The sequence below is a fragment of the Pleuronectes platessa genome, chromosome 4 (assembly GCF_947347685.1).
Source record: "Pleuronectes platessa chromosome 4, fPlePla1.1, whole genome shotgun sequence".
NCBI lineage: Eukaryota > Metazoa > Chordata > Actinopteri > Pleuronectiformes > Pleuronectidae > Pleuronectes > Pleuronectes platessa.
The window spans coordinates 10,058,338-10,081,355 of NC_070629.1; the positions used below are offsets into that span (position 1 = coordinate 10,058,338).

The 23,018-nt window shown below is 43.2% G+C and overlaps 2 protein-coding genes across 3 annotated transcripts; one reads left to right on the forward strand and one right to left on the reverse strand.

Annotated features, from left to right (window-relative positions):
- Positions 1 to 929: 929 nt before the first annotated feature.
- Positions 930 to 12,065, reverse strand: lrrc75ba (leucine rich repeat containing 75Ba). The gene is made up of 4 exons (XM_053421222.1): positions 11,778 to 12,065; positions 8,826 to 8,954; positions 8,065 to 8,177; positions 930 to 1,533 (listed from the first exon to the last, which is right to left on the reverse strand). The coding sequence occupies exons 1-4, from the start codon at positions 12,063 to 12,065 to the stop codon at positions 930 to 932; spliced, it is 1,134 nt and encodes a 377-aa protein (XP_053277197.1).
- Positions 12,066 to 16,861: 4,796 nt separating this feature from the next.
- ggt1a (gamma-glutamyltransferase 1a) lies at positions 16,862 to 22,805 on the forward strand. Of its 2 annotated transcripts, XM_053421223.1 has the most exons (12): positions 16,862 to 17,034; positions 17,144 to 17,274; positions 17,359 to 17,448; positions 17,808 to 18,000; positions 18,328 to 18,488; positions 18,660 to 18,809; positions 19,251 to 19,387; positions 19,973 to 20,160; positions 20,278 to 20,405; positions 20,819 to 20,931; positions 21,009 to 21,122; positions 21,869 to 22,805. In XM_053421223.1, exons 1-12 carry the CDS (start codon positions 16,862 to 16,864, stop codon positions 22,013 to 22,015), a joined length of 1,725 nt encoding a protein of 574 aa, XP_053277198.1. In that variant the 3' UTR covers positions 22,016 to 22,805. The 2 variants fall into 2 exon arrangements, with proteins under 2 accessions (XP_053277198.1, XP_053277199.1); XM_053421224.1 differs by lacking the exons at positions 16,862 to 17,034; positions 17,144 to 17,274; positions 17,359 to 17,448; ... (2 more) ...; positions 18,660 to 18,809; positions 19,251 to 19,387 and having other exon boundaries at positions 19,985 to 20,160; positions 20,819 to 20,966; positions 21,002 to 21,122.
- The last annotated feature ends 213 nt before the right edge of the window (positions 22,806 to 23,018 follow it).

Consider the following 23,018-nt stretch of genomic DNA (forward strand, 5'->3'; position numbering starts at 1 on the left):
GTGGTGATGACTACAACACTTTAATAATTACAAAGAGGTGAGTATCAGCATTTAGGTAAGTACAAAAAACAATCAGTGACAGCTACCCATTGTTGAGTCCTGCCTGTTGTCTTCTAAGATTGCTTTGTTCACCAAAAGTGCACAAAAATAGCCTGTTGGAACACAACAGGGCCATGTTTTGTGTCCTCATTTACATCTACACAAGGGCTGCACGGGCATTCACAAGTGGACATTTGGAAAGGGGGGGAAAAAGCCGCAAAAAGTCTTGACCTAGCAGTTTTGCCAGCGTCACGTGACAGGTCGTCGGCTGTATAGTCTGTTGAACTTGTGTCATAGCTTTTGTTGAGAGATTAACAGAGAACACACAATGTGGCCCTGCCTGCCAGAGATAGTCTCAGTCCTGGTAGAGAACCCAGAGGGACCCACTGTTTCCAAATTAACTTCCACTACAGCCACCGCTGAGATGCTGCTCCTCCATCCAACCGACTGATCTACACCTCCTTGGGACTGGCTCTTCAGCTGCCACCATCACAGAGATAGAGAGAGATAGAGGGTGAGAGAGAGAGAGAGAGAGAGCGAGAGAGAGAGAGAGAGAGAGAGAGAGAGAGAGAGAGAGAGAGAGAGAGAGCATCGGTTCATTAACTCTTCCAGCCCCCCTCCAATGAAACCGCACCTTGTTCCCAAGAGCACCATCCACCAACACAGTAAGTCTGCCGTTGTGACTGTCACTATCTTGTGTGGGTTAACTCAGAGAGATGGTTTAGGAATAGCTTGAAAGCTGTGTCAGGACGAGAAGTTCACAATGTGGGCAGTGGTCTCTCTCATGCCTCGAAGGGTGGTGTGAGGGCGAGAGGGCGAAGGAAGTTACGGTGTGCTGCGGGACGACGTGTCCTCCACAGTTGTCAGAGCCTCGCACAGACAAGACCCCATCACCTCTCACAGTAGTGGAGGGTGAAGTCTTTGGAGTGCTGCTTCTCCCCCAAACCCCATGGCTCCAGCTCGAATTTGTTCCCCATGTCGTCCTCGTCCGCCGCCTCGTCATCATCCTCCTCTTCCTCTTCGTAGTGGCTGGGCTCCTCGATGGAGGTTTCCAGATGGTAGCTGTAGGGTTGACCCTCTGTGTACTCGTAGATCGTTGGCAAGCTGCTCTTCAGGCTACAGCGCCGGCGCAGCGCCACCAGCAGCGGCTGAGGCATGGTGAAAATATCCACATTGTTGCCCAGGTCGATCCAGGCCAGGCTGGAGAACATCTTGGGGTCTTTGAGCATCTCGCTGAGGTCTTTGAGGATAGCCAGGGTGAGCCGGTTTCCGTTGAGAGCCAGGGTGCTAAGTTTAAGCAGTGAGGCGAGAAGAGGCAGTAGAAGCCTCAGGTTCTCGTCCTGGAGTTCGGTGAAGCTAATGTCCACAGCCACCACACTGTCTCTGTTGTTTTGGAGGTAGAAGGCAACTTGGCGGACATCCCGAGTGGAGAGAGGGATGCCGGACAAGTCAACAGAATCACTAGACAGCTTTTTTTGTAGGGTGGTCTTGAGACTGTTGGGGAACACAGAGAGAAAGAGAGGATAACTTAGATGACACTTCGAAACAAAAAAGCACATAACAGTGGAAGTTTTTTAGACGTGGGGGCTGAAACAGATCTTAGAATGATACCACTATCTGTGACACTGGAACAAGGCCCTGGTTTTATGTTGTGCTTCCTGTGTTGTATAAAAGAGGGGGTGAATGTGCCAGCTTGGAGCGGAAGGTTGATACAGGGACTGCAGCATGGGGATTTACTAGTGTAAACAGAGGAGCCAAAACATCGGAATGAGCCAGCAGCTTGAGTTTAAAGCTCTGATGGGCAGGAGCTCCTTATAGCCCAGAGCTAGGACAGTCTACTACTCAAAAGATATATTATGCAGTGTGTTTTAAAAAAAGATAAAACTTGAATAGATTTTGGATTCTATATTTTTAGGTCAGGAATGAAAATTGGAGGCATCTTTGGAAATGCTATTGGGGAAATACTAGAGAAAATTCTACAATTGAAATTAAGGGATTATCTCCACCACAGAAGTAATGTTTATTATTATTTGTTAGGTAGCAGGTGTCTCCACCGTGTGATGACAGATTTTAGTGACATTGGGTGAAAATTAGGTCATTAAGCACAGATCCAGTATTTTCTAACATTTCTAAATAGGGCATTAAAAAAAGGAAGAACTTTCCCTTTTTTCTCATCATCCACTGAACTTCCTTAAATAATCTTTCACATGTATGATTGTTGGTAACACATCCGTAAAGCATACAAAAGTAATTCATTAAGCACCACTTCCATCCACTATTGGTATTATAGAGGGCCATGGTTCTATAGTTGTGGCCCTGTGTCACTGTGACGTTGCTGTAGCCTCACAGAGGCTCAGAGGTTCCTGGTTCGAAACCCGGTTGAGGGTTAGGGTTAGGGGTTTCTCTTGTGTTCTTTCATGTAACTAAGTAGAAGTAAAAAAAGAAAGGCTGTGTTAAATTATTCCAAGGGACATTCATGAGGGGGTCCCTGGAATATTTTCTATCTTGTAGTTGGTCCTTGGCTGAGGAAAAATGAGGAACCTTTGGTATAGATGATGGATGGATGGATGATTGGTTCAATCATACAAAGTTTGCATGACTCCTGACCATAATTTAACGAAGGCTGTAACATGAGCTGCTGCCTGCCATTAATACTTCAAATGATTAGTTAATGAATCATCAGTTGAGGACGCTGAAATCACAGCTCTTTCAAATATGAATTCATGCCAAGCAATTAGCTGAATCCAATTACAGACAAAAGTGCTCTTGGTACATTTGATCTGCCTAATCATAAAAGTGACTGTATGAAGATAAAGTTACTGTGAATGAACAGTCAGTAACTGATGATCCACTAGCGAGCCTGTCAACTCATAGTGATCATTTGTAAAAGTCAGCTACAGGAGTTATGTATTAAATATTCATGTGCTGAGCGTAAGGTAAGGATTACTGAAGCATATGTTTCATACCCTTCTTGAAATGTGTTGATTGTCTAATGCTTATTATTAAGATAAAATAAGATCAAACTTTATGGATCCACACATGGGGGGAATTGAGTTGTTACAGCAGCAGGCAGGCCAGAATGAGGTTGACAAGAGAATACAAAATATTAATAGAATAATGATAAACATTTTATAAAAATGCTGAATATGTACATTAAACATTGTACACTTTTGACTGTAGTGGTTTGTATAGACAGTTTATAAAGTAAAGTGCAGTGGCACAGGATGATTGCACGATATTACAGCTGTACAACTGTGGCTGAGCAGTGTTGACCCTGGCTGAGGTCTAGTTGTATCTGAGTGACCTGTTTTGTGTTTTCCATACAAAAAGGATTTGAAGCTAAATTTGAACATAACTGACGCTCGTGTGAGACTTCTTCAACTTTACACTGCATGTGAAAATATATTCATTATTTACACACTCCTTTGCCCTTTTGTTTCCAGTCAGTCCATTTAAGCGCTGACCATGTTGCCCCACAATGATACTCCATGATTAACATGAACTGTTACAGAAGTGGCCTGTACAGCTGATCTGGCATCAGGATGAATTATAACATCCTCTGGCGCCCAGTGACTTACTGTGACATTTACTGCAGCACCTGTCACTTGTAAAATTTAAATTGTGTTTTGGTCACATTGAAGATAGATGCGCCCTGAGCAGCATGTGAGACTCCATTTTGAGAGCAAGTCGTAAGCTGATGAACACAAATGTATTTTTACAAATAGCCTTACACAATTCTTTTCCCTAAAATCGGATTGTGACGCCAGCCTTAAGGCAAGTTTCATTTAGAATCTATCGGATGGAGACATTTGTCACGGCTGCTGTAACTTTATCACAGTCTAGTAAGCCACAGTCCTCTACCTCTCCATTGTCTGCTTTGCCCGGGCAGCCTTTTCTATGATAGAAACCTCATCCTCACCGAAGGCACAAAAGTCCTATAATAGCCTGGCGGAGGCTCCCCTGCAGGTGTGAATAGGTTTTGATCACACAACTCCCTCCTTTTCAGACAGACCCATCCTTTTGAGCGCAGCAAGCATGAAAAATAGATGTCTGAGGCGTCCTCTCAGGAAGCCTCTTCCGTCCCTCCACAAGATTAATTTAATGCCCGAACCCAGGAGCGTCACGGACAACGAGAGGACTGCTTTTGTTTTGTCGTTTCTCCGTCCATGAGAACGCTGACAAGACATTAAACCATAAAACCAGTTTATAGGTAAGCGATTAAAATGGATTTAAAAAAAAAGAAATGGTGCAGCGGTGCAGTGTTCTCCACAATTAATCCAATCACATTCAATACATGTCACTAAATAGATGTTGGAGGCAGCAGAGAGAGAGAAAATAATCCCCCCCTGCACAGACATTGAACTGATGCCTGTAATAACACAAATGGCATCAACATTGTCGTAAGAGTGTTTACCGAACTATGCTCATAATGACATTATCTAATAAATATCCATTACATAATTAAGTAATCTTTAATCAATTAAAGTTGCATTGTATAATGAAGCCTTCTACAAAGTATTCCCACTTAAATACGGAGGAAGCAGAGTGCGTCTCCTGTCTGTGTGCGGCTCGTCAGTCTCTGTGTGTCAGTGATTTCATATAATGAGGCAGTATTTGAATTCAGTCAGCGTAAATCAGTTGACTCTAGTCATTTATGAATATTTATACCAGCTTTTCTTGGTTGAAATCAGGTGAGAACAACAAGTGGGTGGATGGTAGCAGAAGTCATGAAAATCCCACCTTATTTTAAATTTAAATCTGTATTTTCCAGGACTTCATTTTTGTTCCCTAGCTTCCCCTGAAGCTGTTGTTATCCAGCTCATATTTTTTGTTTTCTTGTTTTGCTTCATTATTCATTTCTGTCGACTGATGGCTGAAGGCAAGCTGCACAAGAGAGATGTGAGATCAGCGGTCTAATCACATCTGCTCTCTGCCATTCCACTTTCATTTCCAATTCATTTTCTGCTGTATCACATATAGAGGAGAGTGCCAGAGTGAAAATTGTGTCCAGGAATCATGTGCTCACTCACACTGCTGCATTGTCCTTGATGGTACAGGGAATCCAACCTCACCGCTGAAAGCTCACAACAAGAAAAACGGTTCTTGCACATAAATATAACCTTTATTATAACCTATATATCTTTTCATGTGGTGGATGTTTTGGTCAAACAGCCTGGAGAGGAGGGCAGCTCTGACCACTTTGTAATTTCCTGGCATTGCTGAAACCATCAGTAAAAAAACAATTGATGTGCCCCTTAGGAAGCTTTAATGTGCATGGTATGCTACAGTGCACAATATAATGTGAATTTGAGAAAAGGTGGAGGAGTAATGCAGAAACCAAAACAGATAGTTTGCACTGAAATGGAAAATCCACTAAATGGTTATTTTGTATTTCTGAACATTCAGAGGACAAAGGAAAAAAAAGATAATTACGGGGTCAAATGAGGCTGATGCAACCAGAAGATAGTGGTGTGAAAATAGAAGAGGAAAAAGGTCCCAAAGGACCTGCAATTTTCAACACGCACATGAAATTACCCTTTAGGATGGAGCGGCTTGGCAGCGGTTATGGGTCACTGCCTCCACAAACCCCATTACTGAGCTCTTTCATTACATATAAACCCCAAAAAACAACATTTCTAGCAAAAAACAAATAAAATACTTAGACAGATTAACGGGATTAGTGAAATTAGGACATTAATTCAGTGCGGTATTTCCGTCAGAAATGTGTGTACAGTATCTATGGGGGCCGCTGTGCAGTGCTAATGCTGGATAATGAAGGGATGAATAAGCCGGTGGCATTAAACAGACTGAGCTGTTTTCCCTCACAGAGAACACAGGAGCCTCACAGGGGTGACACGGCTGCATTTTTGCCCAGATGAGAGCAGTTTGTCTGCAGCTGAACAAAGATGGAAGTTTAAGGGAGCTACTATAATCTTTATGAGGTGTGTTCTAATGCGGGCAATTAAATCCTTCTTTGATAAAGTAGATGTTCAATATGTTGGAAAATGCACCTGTTCATTTCTTCAACAGAGTGTTAGAGAGAAGCTTGATACCACATCTATGATGAAGCTACAGACGGTGAGCAGTTCAGTTAACTTGGTATAAAGACTACAAATCTGTCTACCACAACTCAAGCTCTATAATGTAGATGTTGTATCTTGCTTTGTAAAGTGCAACTTAGAACTTCTAATATCTGTGGCACCTGTAGCCCCAGAGGTGGAGATCTTCTCCACTCAGGAATCCCATGTAGTGGACATTAGTGTGGTGGAGGACCATGGTGGTCCCGAGCGATTCAAGGCAATGCAAGTACAAGAGTGAAAGGGTGCAGCGGCAGTATTTATGAGGAGACTGGCCAGAGAAACTCCGGAGAAAGTCCAGAGCCTCTAACACAAACATTTGTGATCTCACATACACCCAGGGGGGCACTGGCCGCAGCTGAAATTGACTTAGCCCCTCTCCTGTCAGTAATATATATTTTTTTTAAGTACAAATAAAAAATGTGACAACGTGTTGTCACATGGCATTGAGTGTGATTGATTGTGTGCTTGAACAAGGAACTTTCAAAAATATGTTCATGATATGTGGCTTTGCTCAAAACTTTAGAGCTAGCAGCTATGAAGGAATTACATAAACGTGCACGTTACTGAATCAGGAATTGTGCATGGATGTTGGCCCTCTATGTAGAATGAGACCCCTTTATGGACAATGATTAAGAAAACTCATGATCCGCCACTGAGAATAGCCTATTGGAATAAGAGTGGCATCTTTTCATCAAACTCTCGAAACAGAAAGGGAATAAATGAAATTCCCAAAAGTGTAAACAAGCATCCTTTGACCTTCCCCACCCGACACGACCACATACAATAACATTTAAAACACTAAAACCTCAGCCAGGCTGCTTTCTTCAATAACACTAAGTAGGAAACTAACACTCCACCCAGGGAATGATCGCATAGGTGCTTTTATAAAATTGTTAAACCAGACAAATTTTTTTTTTTTTGAGGTGAATTCACAGTCAGAGTCTGACTGGCCCTGTCTCGCCTCTTTCCAGCTTTGACAGGTTTTTGTTCACGATCACCAAGGCAGGCGAAGCTGTCAGAGCTCATAGCAGCAGCCGTGTTCATTTTTTTCTTTTAGTGATTCATTTTGCTCCTGCTGTCTCAGCTGGTGTCAGACTCTCTCTCTCTCTCTGCAGGTTTATGAAGCCAACAACATGAAAAAAAAAAAAGTCCCTTTAGTGAGGAATTTAGCAATCGTATGTATCTGCCCATTGCCAGAGATGCTGTCGGTGTCAGTTCAATTCTGTCTCTCCTCTTGCGGGGCTGAATTTAAAGGCCCACGAGCAGAGCACAGCCCTCAGCAGAGAAGGGTGGGATCTTGTGAATACGATGTCGCTTTGCCTCAGATTCTGCGTATTGATACCTCTGACTGACTCATAATGACCCTGCCACATCTCACTGTTTTCTCATTGTCTCCTTCTCAGTCCTTAGATTATGTTCATCTCCAGAAAGTGAATGCATTACGTGCTCGTCTGGCCCGCTGTTGAATACTCAATTACACGGGAAAGCTTGCCTGGTTCTGTTCGTGAATAGATTACCAAGCCACACCTTTGCATAAAAAAAAACTATTTGTACACAAGATAATTCTCTAGTCATCATTTGCACATCAAAAGCAATTCAGTCTTTGATCAAGACGAGGACAATTACATTTCATCGTCACCCGCCCCGCTTTTCTCCAGCGAGCAGATGGACAAATTTGCTGCTATGCCACTTTTGAAGAGAATAGAAGCCCAGTGGCAAATTATGCACATCCACTGCCTGGACATGATCACTTAAGAGAGGGATGACTGACAGCTGCGGTTACCATGGCGCCTCCGTCAGGTCAGCCTGTGGCCGGCTCTGCCCTAGCACAATGTCAGCTACAAAGATGGAAATCTCTACAGCTCGACATGGAGCAGAGCTGTGCTCTCTGTTGTGCAGAGCTGCCGATTTATTACCGACTGGATGTCTGGACAGAGGGGCTTACCAGGCCTGGGATTTCTGTCTGGACATGCTCTGCCTCAGCCACTTTGAGTGCGGGGTCAGGTGGTAGATCAGCTGCCTGCAAATCTTGTCAGAGGACTTTATGGTGTCCGCATCCTGCAGAAGAGAGTGAGAAGAGTGTTTAGAGCTACGTCTGAACAGAACACAATTTAGCTGCCCTGCTGGAGCAAGAAAATTCTAATCTCATGCAGGTGTGCATTGGGCTGGAAAACACAGGAAGTACACAGGAGCAGAGAGATTCAACACAGACACTTGTAAACATTGGTAATTTCATTTCATTAACCATGATGTGGCTGCTGGTTCGGACTGACTTCGCCAAAATACTTAAATCTTCACTGCTGCAGTTTGAGACATACCAAGCTATAAATGTCTCTCTTTACATGAAGAACTTTATAATTTTTTTACCGCACTTATTCTGTTCATTCCTTGAGGTTAACCACGTATATTACATATATTTACAGGTAACTCAAGTTTGCAGATGTGACATTTCAATATGATCCAACAAACAGCATTGAGCACAGCTCTCCAGGACTCACACTTAACAGATGTTCCTATTTCTAGCTCCTCAAAAGCAGCACGTGTCTGCAGGATGGCTTTCAACCCTTTCAGCAACATCCTCAGATTAGATTTTCATGGATCTAAGATTGCTCAAAGTAGATCATCAGGGGAATATTTTTAGGGTAAGAAATGCTTTCTTTTGCAAAATACCAACATCGAGCTTGATTTTCCCAGCAAAAAACTGACCTTCTTAGGACACTGCATCTCTCGAGCCAGGCTAAGCAGCAGCTCGTGGGAGATAGGGTCCACTAGGTTGAGGAAGGCTGCGTTTTTGTACAAGATGTCATTCAGAGAGGTGCCTTCCAAACCCAGATCCTAAAAAATTTAGAAGAATTACATCACAGAAATAGGAAATTTTACAAACACCCTGCAATAATTTAAAACGGAACAGCGTGTCCTTGGACGTGCGGGGTGGAGAATGCATTCGTGATAGAAAAAGGGGGCCTCTGCTGTGTCAAGGGCAATGCGACTAGAAATGGAAAGATAAAAGGAATGTTTGGTTTTAAATATTCATTCAAGGAGACAGTGTTTTTATCTACAGTGGGAGAGTGAAATCTAGAGGGAGTCACAGGGAACGCTGTGTTTCAGCATATATAATCACACCTCCATTGCACTGAGCCTCCCTGCATACACCAACATGCCAAGGAGCATACTGTTTATACAAACTAAGAGGGTAAGAGTCTAGCACTTTAGAAACCATGCCTTATCATTCAAAACCCTGTTGGAATAACTCAAAATACCTATTTAATCCCTTAGCCGTCTGATATTTCCCGTATATATATATATATATAACCATATGACAGTTGCAGAAAGGAGTAGGCCATGAATATATTCCCAAAGAAGTCAAAGCTGATCACTGTCAAGGCAGTTTAAACACACATGTGACAAATCCACCAGCATCGCATTAAAAACAAATCAAAGCTAAAAAGAGCAGATTTCAGTTCAGACGACTCCTTGACTGTGATGAGAAAGAGCTGTGTTCAATGAGCTACAACTATCTATCTTCATCAACACAGGTCCGCAGGAGGCAGAGCCCTTGTGGGAGCCCATGCAACTTTAATGGCAGAGGCAAGCCTGAAAGACATACAGTGTGCACACACCTGCGCAGACACAGTTGCTTGTCTCTGGAACACAATTAGCATTGATTATAATAGACAATTGAGTGGGAGGCTGGCCGCTCACCATTACTGGCTCCTCTTTTAACAAGAGCAACAGTAAACGCAGACTAAACCCAGGGCGGCAGAGAGGCTGCTTCTTCCCCTACTGAAAAAAAAAAAAAATATATATATTAAAAACAAGATATAAAAATACCCCCCCATCTGGGTTTAGACACGTTCAATTGTTATGTGCAGGGGTAGCATGGGGCCACAAATCCTCACCATATCCGCAGCAAAGCTCAGATCTTTTCTCATATCTGGAGCAGAGCTCGGTGTTACACCAATTAACTCTGCCACAAACTCCTTTTAAATTCGGGGGAAAAGGATCTCTCAGAGATCTGCCGGCTTGCAGTGCAACGACAGAAGATAAAGTAAGGCTCATTTAATAAAAGTGGAGCTCATTTAGAGGGAGCTAGCCCGTGTCCCCTGTGATGTGGCTGTCATGGAGCCTCAGCAAGCCAGTTTATCTCCTCGGCTTGATTAAGGAAGTTCCACTCTCTCACTCCCGTGTCAAAGTTTCAGAGTAATTAATGCTGAATTGGCCCACAGCTAAAAGACAGAAGGAGGCCTGAGGGCAGGCAAACAAATGAGATCCCCGAAGCTGTTGTCAAATTTTTTGTGCACCTACATCTTTTAGGCATGTTTTAATGCTACATCTCCCACAGCAGGTGAGGAAAGCCTTAGAAAACAAACCCCTGACTGTGATCAAACCCTATTTCCTCAGCGTAGCAGTGCATTCTCTAGGTCACGACCACCTGCTCATACAGTAGCTATTAAATATTTTCTAAGAGAGCATTAAAAACGCTAGTGTTCTGGGCTTCATTTTTAATCCGATCCGATTGGTTTTTCAGATTCAGATTGTGGCTAAGATTTCATCAGCCACAGGCTAAACCATAGAAAAAAAACAAGTAATCCAACCAAAAAAAAAAAACACGCGGCCACAAAATATGAAACAAAATATGAAAAGGCCTATTGAAGCCATGACAGCACTCTTCATTTGCATTTCAGTGACCTTTTCTCTCTGAGCAAGAGTTAATAAAACCTTTTGGAGTGGAGTAATGTATATTCTGTGGAACACGCAGGGCTCCAGGGCTTACATTGTTGCTGCTGGAGCACAGCCCATAACAGAGAGAGAAGGAGACATAAGAAGTGGAAAGGGTTGGAGGGGGGCAGGCCGCTCTAATGGGAGCATTAGAATAGGCTAAGGAGAGATGAGGCTGGCCACAGCAAAGGAAACAAGGAAAGGTGTGGAGGGAGGATGGTGGTAAAGTGCTGTAAAGACAGTGATAAATTTGGGATGAAGGCGATGACACGCAGGATGCATTTGCTTATTCAGGGGAGCGCAGGTGATCCTATGAAACAGAGTGCCAGCATGGTGCTCGTCTGCCCGCGGGAGAGTGTGTTGAGTCACATGCTGCGTCTGTCACTGAAACGATGTGTCATAGGTACACATGCTCTGCCAGTGGCCTAGTTTCTGTAGAAAATAATACTTCTGGAGGGAGTGTTAATGAGGGTGGGAGGAGTGCTTGGGGTCAGAGGTTAGAGGTCAGGGGTCAGGGATGAGGAAGCTGTGCAAACATATTAAACTACACACACACACAAACAACCTTGAACTTGTTTGCAAGGACACTAATTGGGTTATTGCATTCCCTATAGCTCCCTACCCTTTCACTAGCCATCACAACGAAATGCCAAACCTTAAAGCTTAATCTAAATCTAAATCTAAAAGCACTTTCATTGGAAGTGGGTCAGTAGGTAAGGACCGGCCAGGATACGCTCAAAATGGTCCTGACAAAGATATCTGTACACATACGTATGGGAGCATCTTCTGCTTGTTGCCCCATCTGTTGCTTGGGGGATATGTTAATAAGGATGCTCGGCAGCAGCATCAGCACCAGAGCAGCAGCAGCAGCTCCATGTAAACAGGTTGTTGACGGGGTTCCTGCAGGCCGAGCAGTGCGCACATTCACTCTCCTCTTACCTTCCTCAGTAATTTGAGCACGTCGGTCGCCTGCTCGATCCTGCGCTCTCGGAGCAGCTTCTGAATCTCCTTGATCCACGCCACCCGCCTCGTGTACGGACTGTGGTTGGATCTCCGCAGCATCCCGGGCAGCTTGTCCGATTTCAGCATCAGCGCGAACAGAAAGTCGCCGCCGCCCCGTCCGCCGCCCCGCTCGCTCACCTCCCCGGCGCCATCCAGAAGCTTGCGTCGCTTTTTGGAGAAATTCTCATTGTCCAGGCTGCTCTGTCTGCTCAGTCTGGAGCCCATCGTGATCCTCGCGCTGTGCGGGCGCTGTGATCAGTGTTGTTCGGTTGTTGGTGTTTGTTTTCCTGGCAGCAGCTGGCGCTCCTCACTGGGTATCAGCCGTGCTGTCTGTCTGGCTCTGGCCGTCAGCGGCAACACTGATCCGGTGCAGAGCTGCAAAATATCCCGGTGCGACAGTCTCGGTTTATCACCATCCTCTCACACCGCTGTTATTTTGACTTTTGCACCCGTGCACCGAGAGCTACGTGAATGCGCTTGGCTCGGATGATGATGATGATGAGGTTGATGATGAGGGATGCTCCTCGGCTGCTTCATCCTCCGGCTGCTCTACGATGCTGTTTAGGTTTCTGCAACGTGGAGCGTCCGACCAATCCCTGCATCTGGTCATCCTCCGAGCCTTGAACCAACTCCTCCTCATTCTCATCTTCTTCCTCCTCCTCCTCTTCCTGTTGTTAGCTACAGATCAGATGAAAGACTGGAGGATGGCTGTGCGTTTTTATTTTATATATCTCAGGCAAACCTGAAATGCACAATCCCCCAAACACATAAGACAATCACTCAGTGGCCGGTCAAGGATGTTTCTGAATCAGGGGCCAAAAGGGGCCACAATTTACTCCTACGTGGATGTTACATGTCCAACATCCTTGATCAAGCACATTGTGTTCTAAAATAAAAATTCTCAAGAAATCATCACATTAATTATTGTTAGTGTTTAAACAAGGATTTTGGCATTTTTATGCCTCACAGTAGTTTGTTTACAGATTAAAGGGCGATGTATACTAAATTATATCAGTGCTGTGATGAAACACACAAATGCTGCAATTGATACTGATGGTTAATAAGATTGTCATATTTATTGTTAGTGACTACTTAATTTAAAAAATCTAAACCTACTGACAGAACAGGGGGTCTCCTGAATCAATCAATTTCAAAGGGGCCAGTGCCCGTGGATCTGCCTCTGCAATAACTAGAAATTTATGAGGACTCAAATTTGCGGTTTGCGACTTGGGTCTTGACTGAGGATGTTTCAAATTAATACTTCGGAATAATATAAAGTTTGTATTTTCTTTCATCCACTCACCCAAATTTCAGCATCGCCGTTGGCCCTGGATAAATATGAATGTATCTTTTGACACTTTGGTAACAGCCACTGCACAAGCTGTCAGATCCTATTTGCATCTGTCACAACTCCACTAAATCATTGTCATTGTTTGAAGAACATCCATGTCCCAGCGTACCTTTCTGTCACATGCGTCGGTATCTTGTTCACAGACCCAGCGGGGTCACTGAGGGGGGACTCATCAGTGAAGATACATTAGAGACCAAGAATCGTCTCTCAGTGAAGATATCTTATCACACACAGCTTTTGCAGATTGTAAGTCCAGTATTTGTAGGCCCCAATCATTGTGGCTTCAGAGACATTGATTCATGATCTGAACTTAATAAGTCTCACCCTTGTTTAGTGGAGCAGAACAGTTGAGCCTCTGTCTAATAAATATTTCCCCTGGCTGAACACCACTCACTGGACCCAGAATGCTGCATGTTTTCCTGGAGGTTGTCGACTTGTTCCCTTCATTTGATGTATCATCACCATGCTACTTATTTGTTTTGTCAGAGCTTTGGCTCTCTCTCGATATTATTTCTCGGCCTAAACACACACACAACTGTCGACCGTGCTCTTGTGTTCTTGTTAGATTTTGAATATTGTGATTTGTCTTCAGAGAAGAGGAATAAAGAAAGAAACCAACAAAAGAATTGCAATTCCCTGAGAGGTCACGAGATTTGGAGGGGTCTCATACGCTGCAGCATTTCAAGGCCTAATCTTGAACAAGTTCTTTGTGTTCCAAAAAGCAGAAAACACTGCTCTAGATTAGAAGAAAGAATCTTTTATATCATGGCCTGGGGGGTGGGATTATCGTGACCAACAAGCCCAAACAAAACATTGTGACCACCATTCTTTAAGAACTCTTTGTGTCGTGTGTATAGAGCAAACTAACTCAAAAAGCAATCATGAAGGGCAGTACAAATGCTTTGGACCAGTCATGTTTGGATGGCATTTGCAAAGTCAGGAGCAACACTTGAAAAGAGATTCTGCAGTCATGCATGTACAGTTGATGTTTTGCTTGAAGTAGGCATTAGTGCTGCTGGGAAATCAGAGACGTATAGAGTTACGTATACAGTGATGTAATGACATGGCTCTGCCTCCCCCCAAATTGGTTTTTAAAATGTTGACAGCTTAAACCATCTCTGAACCAGCCCTATAGCACCAGGCTCACACTGGTTGAAAAGGGTTAATAGTGGTTAATAGATAATTGAGGGGGGATACCAATTCTCACATATTTATTTCAACTAACCCTTCATTAGGAGCACCACCCAGCTCATAAAATAGATGTATCATCTGTGGTTCCCGATGGAATCTTTTAAAACCTTGGTGATGTCATCAGGGTTATCTCAGCACGACCTAACGTGTTAAACAGACAGTAGGCGTTATCAACAGGAGCTCTGGGATTCGAAAGACTGGGGCATTAAAGAGAGGGTTCTAATTTAAGAAAACTTAGGTACATCATGGGAACTGTATTTTGGTGTTTGATCAGGGACAGGGATATTAAGATATCTTGATATCATTTCTTAAAAGCATCTCCTCCTAAATAAACACAAACAGAACCATCCGGTATTTTTCATCGTCTGTTAATAAAAATAAACTGCAAAAAATAGTCAATATGGCTCGGGTGGTGAAGAAAGGGTGAGCCATAACTAATGACGAAGCACATCCCCTTCTTAGTACATATAAGCTTTTACCATCAGGAAGACGTTAAGGGTGCTAATCCATTCGAACTAACAATATTCACAGACCGTTTGTGCCCATAAGTATTGCCCTCTTTAACAAACTGTGAAACAAAAATAATTGAAGCAACTTTTCATGACAGGAAATGTAATATTATTGTGGTGATGGGAGGTGTCAGTGCAGTTGTTGTTGGAGGTGTTATTGTTCTCTCCAATTTTCAGAAGACTGCTGTGCATCACATAATGAAGTCAGCCATCCATCCATCCATCTCTCTAAATTATTAGATAATTTTACCTCTTTGTGAGAGGAGATTTAACACGGGGCTGTAAGAGACTTAAATGAAGAGCATGGAAACAATATCTCTAAAGAAAGCACACAAATCATTCTGACTGACCGAAAGCAACAATACATCGATGAAATTGATGTTAAATCTGGTCGTGTACTTTTAAATGTTGTAGCATTCAATTATAGTGTGATTATAATACACACGCAAAACCAGCTTCATTTAAACACAGGCTACAGACACATTTGTCCACCTCTGCTTGGAAAGAAGTAGCTGCATTTACAAATGATAATAGCAGCACCCACTCTGTAGAGGCCCTGTCATTAAAGGGCTGCAGTCACATGTAAAAAACACATGACATCATCTTCTTCTCCACTGTGGTCAGTGTTTTTGCAGGCTGTGTCTCACCTGCAGCCGAGGAACAACAGTAGTGTGTCATCTGATTTGCTGCAGAGGATAGAGTACAAACAAGCCCACCCCCTCTATTGTGTGGAAAATTATCCACAAGAAATTAACGAAGTCAAACTGCAACCGAGGGATACAAATATAAGCACGTGCCAGCTGATATTTCATAAAACGTCCGAGATCCAGTGACAGTGATGTGCACACCAGCTGAAGGAAGGCCCTTGTTGAGATGTGCGACAAATAGATATGTAACTGTCCTCTTCCGGTGTAAATCAGCTCTGTCCATTAAAGAAACGCACATCCTTAGGGTGGCTCTGAACCTGGGAGATCCAGGACAGGATAGCGGTGATTAGATTATGCCACAATCACAGCCGCAGCACTAGCAGCAGTCCACAGGCTCCTCTCACAGTGCTTTATCAATGCGGCCCAGCAACAGCCATGCACGCTGGATTAGCCGGGGTGTACCACAGAAGGGCTGTTTCTCGTTGAGGGGCTCCTGTCACCAACGCTGCCAGGTTGGACCTGTGCTGCTTGGATGGAGGCTCAGGCATTTCAATCAGGGTGAGGATGCCGGCAGAATAAGCCAAATAGACTGTGACACGGTTACTGAGCATGGCAACAGTGCGGGGTAAACCAATCAGACAGAGCCCCAGAGCCGGGGCTGGATGCTGGCTGCATCTGTAAACAGACCTCTCTCACCTTCACTTCAGCCAACCTGCCAGATTGATATCAGAGCGAAAGGGAAGGTTAGGGAAAGACCAACTCAAGAGTTTTACTCACAAATAGACTAAGAATTAAAAGTGCAGTTTTATGTCAACATGTCAACCGCTGTTACTCCCTTGCTAATATTCCCTTGAGATCAAACATACAGTTGAAGCTTTCATGACCTCCTTCTTCCTCTGTGTCTCTTCTTTTTTAAATGTCTGTATCTTTAAAAAAAAAAAATAGACGTGGACATGAGGCACATGCTTATTATCTGAAAAGCTTTGCTCAACAACAATGTGACGTCGTAACAATAATAACACTTGAAAACCAAAGAGATCGCCATGCTCCATCATCACAAAAACCAGAGATGACACATCATGCTCCATCACTAGTGGCACTCACTGCGAGTTCGCTTCATCGGTCTCGTTTTGTCCTTTATTCCCACATCTGTCTGAGCAAACACAACTGAAGGTGAGTGAATTTTCTCCTTGACAGATTGTTGTCAAAGGTTTGGCTGGCATGATGAAACTGATTGGTGGTGTCCGGCAGAGAAAACACTTGTGTCTGAGCTGAGTTGTTTGTCTCTGACTGTGAGATGCATGTGTGGATTTTCCCAGGAAAATGGTTGGGAAGCCCCTGATTGCTGGCCTGGTGGTTCTCCTGGTGGCTGCAGTGAGCCTGTTCCTGGGGGTCTTTATGGGGCTGGGGAAGAAAAACACGCCTCCCACCTCGGACCACTTCTACTCAAGGGCTGCTGTGGCTGCCGATGCTGGAAAGTGTTCGGAAGTGGGGAGGTGAGGAGTATTTTGTTTTCCAGATGCACAGTGGAAGCACATTTGTCTCTGTCCGGATGTATGCTTCAAAGGTTGTTTTTTTTGACCAGGTGTCTTCTTGTGTTTCCAGAGACATCTTGAAGAAAAACGGTTCAGCCGTGGACGCCTCCATCGCTGCCTTGCTATGTGTCGGCCTTTTGAACGCTCACAGCATGGGCATCGGAGGAGGACTCTTCTTTATCATCTACAATGCTTCCACAGGTGAGTGTGCATCATCGGTCGTACCTTGTCAACAAAGCAGACTACTCCAAAGTCATCAATCTGTTCTCCGTTCCTGTTCAACAGGGAAGGTGGAAACCATCGATGCGAGAGAGACAGCGCCCATGAACGCCACTGAAGACATGTTTGGCAACAACACCAAGCTTTCTCGCACAGGTAGCAGCAGGCTGTGTCTCAGATGCAGAGGAGAGAGGAAGATTCAGTCAGATCTGACTTCACTGAGTTCTGTGATACTGTTGAAGCCACTGTAACGCATCCCCCGAGGCTAGAAAGGGATTTAGAGAGGATAAATATTCTCGTCTCAGATCAGTGTGTCCTGCTATTCGCACTTAAAAATATTTTCTGCCTCTCTCCCATTGTATCTGCTTCTGGTTCCATATAACAAAAATCTATATCTGTGTCTGTATCAGTATCTGTAGAGGCCTCAGCGTGTCTTTGTGCTCCACGCAGACAAGAGACAGAAAGACAGAGCTTGTGAAATTCACTTTGGTGTTATGGCTGTTTCTACATGACAGGTGGATTGTCCATAGCCATTCCCGGGGAGATCCGCGGCTACGAGATGGCTCACAAGAGGCATGGCAGGCTGCCGTGGAAGGAACTGTTTGAGCCCAGCATTGCCTTGGCTCGTCATGGTTTCCCTATAGGAAAAGCCTTGGCCCATGCCATCTTAAAGAGCAAAGATTCGATTCAAGGAGATGCCAACATGTGGTGAGGATGAAGCATGACAAGGAAATATACAAGCTAAGTTGAAGAGCAGCAACAATGGCTCTAATATCTCAGCTTTTTCTTATTTCATGATATGAATGTAGCACAAGGATTTCTCCAATATTTTGTGCTGAAAAGGGATTAAGTTTTAAGTTATCCTGGGATGACGTCATACACAAAGATTCCTGGAATATTGTCTTCTGATACCTCTGTAGGGCATAAAGTCAGAAATGTTTTAAATTTCATTCACAGCAGTTTTAATCTTCTACAAACTTAAATATTGTTGTGATTTGAGGGATTCTCATCTTTTTCCTTTTGTCCATCTTCCAGTGAGATATTTTGTGATTCTCAAAAAAACATCCTGAAAGAGAATGATATCGTCAGATTCCCGAAGCTGGCCGACACATACCAAAGAATAGCAGAAGAGGGGCCTGATGTCTTTTATAATGGGTCAATGGCACAGACTATCGTGGAGGACATCCAGGCGGCAGGTCTTGTTTTCTTCCTCATTTTATCTTTGGAGATACACTATGGAATAAATGTTAAATTGGCTCAGAACCAAACTACAAATTCCAACCAAGACTTCACAAAATACAGCCTCAGTAATGCTGACGTTACACATCATTTTAAATTCACTCTGTTCCTTTCCGTGCCCGCTCCAGGTGGCATTATCACCCTCGATGATTTGTTGGAGTACCAGCCTGTGCTGAGCGAGAACCCTCTGAAGCTGAACGTCGGGGAATACACAATGCATGTCCCAGACGCCCCCTCCAGTGGCCCTGTGCTGGCACTCATACTCAACATAGTGGATGGTGAGCAGCTTGGCCGAGTGCTTGTGCAGCCATGCAAAAGAAAGGATGTCAGGGTTTCCCCAGGTCGTCCCCGAACTGCTCCTCTGCCTCTTCTGGAAGCAGAAAACTGAGCTGCTGCCAAATTTTATTCAGCATCGATGCCCCATCTGTTGCCACAGAGAATATTTAGTCATGCTTTAAATAAAAAGTGGCTACATTACATTCAAATTAGGGCTAAAATGTAATGTGTTCATATACGACTCTGGAGGAAAATGCTCCCTCCGACACATATCTGCTGGTAGGGCTCATGTTGGTATTCGACTTAATGTTTATGACCTGCAATAGAGAGAAATGGGCAGGAATGGGCTTTTAATACAGTAATGGAGAAGCATCATCACGGAGACTGGGAAAATGTCATTAATTTACTCCACACACATTTCTTTGCTGTGGATTATTTTGCAGGGTACAACTTCTCAGGCACAAGCGTCTCTACATCAGAGACGAAGACTCTGACGTATCATCGCATTGTAGAGGCCTTTCGTTTTGCTTATGCCAAAAGGAGCAGACTTGGAGACCCACGTTATCTCAATATCACTGATGTAAGTCTTTGTAATTCAGATGTTTACTTTGGAGCATCTCCAGCTTCACTGTACTCAGTATGATCGCAGTTGTGAGAGTAAGGATATAAAATGCCATGTTTAAGGGAAACATGAGCATTTGTTTTTCATTGAATTTGATAGGGACAGCGCTCATTAATAAAAATAATGTAAATGAGCCAGAGTTGGCTACATAAGCTAAATTTCATCTCTTGCCCCTATAGCCAGTTTTTACAAGCTACCTGCGACAAAAAAAAAATGACCCCTTATATGATTGCAAATATCTATGGATAATTCATGTACATTATAAATACCCATCAAACTAACTTTATCAAAATCCCCTTAATTAAAACACTGGACCCGATAAAAACAAGCAAATACCTAAAATACATTATAACAATTAAACAATACAATTAAACACTCAGCCACAGATATGCATTTGAACTAAATCACAAAAGATAAAGTGGAATTATAACACATGATTGTTTTCTGTATTGTTAAAAAAACAAGTGTTCTTCAACTGAGTAGCATTTACGATCATCAGGACAAACAGTGAGTTCTGCAGCTGACTTGTTGTTCTCTCCTCAGCTCATCCACAACATGACTTCAGACTACTTTGCGGATGGCATAAGAAGTAGAATTACAGATGACACCACCCACCCAGACGACTACTACGAGCCAGACTATTTTGTCCCAGACAACCACGGAACCGCTCACCTGTCGGTCATAGCTGAGGATGGAAGCGCCGTGGCCGCCACCAGCACCATTAATCTATAGTAAGAAGTCACGCTTTTAGAGAATTTCCTGTAGAATAAAGGAAATGTGTTTTCCTGAACAGCCAGTCAGTTTTTTGAATGAATCATGAATCGTTAAAAAGCTGTTTATTTCCTCAGTTTTGGCTCCAAAGTCATGTCTCGATCAACTGGAATCATCTTCAACGATGAGATGGACGACTTCAGCTCTCCGTACATGACCAATGGGTTTGGAATCCCTCCCTCACCCAACAACTTCATCCAACCAGGTGTGGCCTGATTGAATTATCGCACACATATTGCGCCATCCCCGTTGTTGGGGGAGGCGCCTTCTGTTTTGATGGATGGTGTTGCTAAATAAGGCCATGTTTCCAGTCACTTAATCCTTTCTTTTGTGAGGAGGATGCAAAGGTGATGTTTCAAACAGCCTTTCACTTGCTCCAGCATTTATCATTGTCAGGGGCTCTTATACGTCCAGCTCACACACACAGCATCCTCCCCCTTTTCACAGCTACAAGCTAATTTCCAACATCAAAATGTGGCTCGCTGCTACTCTTTAATGTGTTTACAGTTGTATTAAATGTGTGCCAGGTTAACATTGCGGTTCAGGGACAATTGAACCAAAAGGTAAACAATTTATACATTCAGCAGTCACAGCCACGTTGTGTTTATCTGTTGGCAGGCAAGAGGCCGCTGTCTTCCATGTGTCCCACTATCATCTTTGACAAAGAGAACAGAGTGAAAATGGTTGTAGGAGCGTCTGGAGGCACTAAAATCACCACAGCTACTGCCTTAGTAAGTCAGATTCATTCACACATACACACACAATTACACACTTATCTGACGTTTCGCATTTTCTGGTTAAAAAACAGGTAATCCTGAACTCCTTGTTCTTTAACTACGACCTAAAGAAAGCTGTGACGGAGCCGCGATTCCACAATCAACTCAACCCAAATATGACAGTGGTGGAGCAGGGCTTTGAAAAGGTGGGTCACACATCACGGACATCACCGATTTAAGAGGAATGTTACTTATGACAAACTAATTGGGTTACAAATTCCAGGAATTTGCAAAGCTCACTGTGTATTTTTGGATTAATTTCCTAACATACATGCAACTAGTCATTTCAGCTCATGTCAGTATGAAAATCTACTTGCAACAACACTTAATTTTGGATTATATTACACTCAGAGATTGCATCAAGATGCACAACAATAAAAACAACCACATCTCTGATCTGAATCCAATGTGAGAAAATAATTATAAATAATAAATAAATGGAAGCAAGATTAGCAGGCTAGTGTTAACATGCTAGCATGTTTTAAGTCTTGCAGTAATTTAATTATCATCACTAGTACTGAGACGAGTACTGAACACAGCAACAGATCACAACAAACAACGGCAAATAAGAAAAAGATTAAAAATTACAAATCATCGTGAGGGACATGAATGTCTGTTTTAAGTGTTTGTTGGTGAGTTATCTTACTACAGAGGAAAGCCTAGGGGATCACCACAATTAATTAGAATTAAACTGATTTAATATCTATGTAAGTTGATTTACTGGCTGCTAGAAAGATATAAAAACATTCCAAAGACGTGTGGCATGCAATTTGTATGTGAAGTGATGTAGATGGACAGAGAAAAAAAGCAAACGTTTTGACCTCTGTTAAAGAGTAGTAAAACCACATGCAGAAGACTCTACATGTTTGTCTGTGTGACGTGGCCTTGGCAGAGTGTGCTGGAGGGTCTGGCCCTGAAGAACCACGTGACACAGCTGCTGAGGACTCCGGACTCTGTGGTGCAGGCGGTGGTGCGGCAGGGAGAGCGTCTGTGTGCGGAGTCTGACCCACGGAAAGGAGGCTACCCAGCGGGATACTGACCGTGACCTCAGGCCCTCCTCAAAGACACTTGGACAGATTCTCAGTAAACAAAAAGGTGTCCGCACAGAAGACCCAAGCAGTGTTTAAGCTACGGAGACACAGCCACCAATCCTTCTTTTACTCAAACATGGAAAGTGACTCAATTTCAATACCTCTTTCACTCAAACTCGACTATTCAGCATAACTTTTTCGTTTGGCATTAATTTTGTGTTTTGAAGTAAAGTAAGAGGTTGCACCTAGTTTGACTCCTGTATCATCACTACTGGATACTGGTCAGGTAGGCCGAAACACATTTGGTTCTACTCAACCTATTTTATAAATAATACATTTATGTTGAAGGTTTCATCACTATGTTTTAGTTAACAATCCGAGTGGTTTTAGGTCGTCCATGTTTACTTTTCTTTTGTTGTCTAAGTAAAAATTATAAGGAGTTGGGTGTTGTTTTCATGTCAAACTTGTGAAAACATCAAGTATCGACCGACAAGCACTGATCAATTAAAAAATAAGGACACCTCAGGTTGTTTGCCTGTTTTCCCAAAATGTCTACCTACATCGTTCTCCTGATGTAAGCTGATCGTGACATCCACATCTTTTAGCAGAAACTGACCGTGTTGTTTTCTACCGTCACTCTCTAGTGAAACTGTAAATGTTTAATATCGAGTAGAGGTCAGGTGAATGTATAGCGTATTCTGAAAAATACATTTGCAGATATATTTTTCTAAACATGCATTGTTCTTATGCCATGTTTGTTGCCATGCTTGTTATTAAACATTTTGAACAAAGATGCTATCTTTTACCATAGAAACTGTGCTGTTTCTGTACTGAAATGTTAGGCACGTGATCAATATATCTCATATCTTTAATTTGTGTTTAGTCAGGTTTTATTTTAGTGTAAATACTAAACTAACCCCTAACCTTACCCAACACAAAGTGTTTCATCCTCTGGATACCATGAGCGTAGAAAATGTCGATGACCTTGTCAATGAATCAGTCATACGCAGT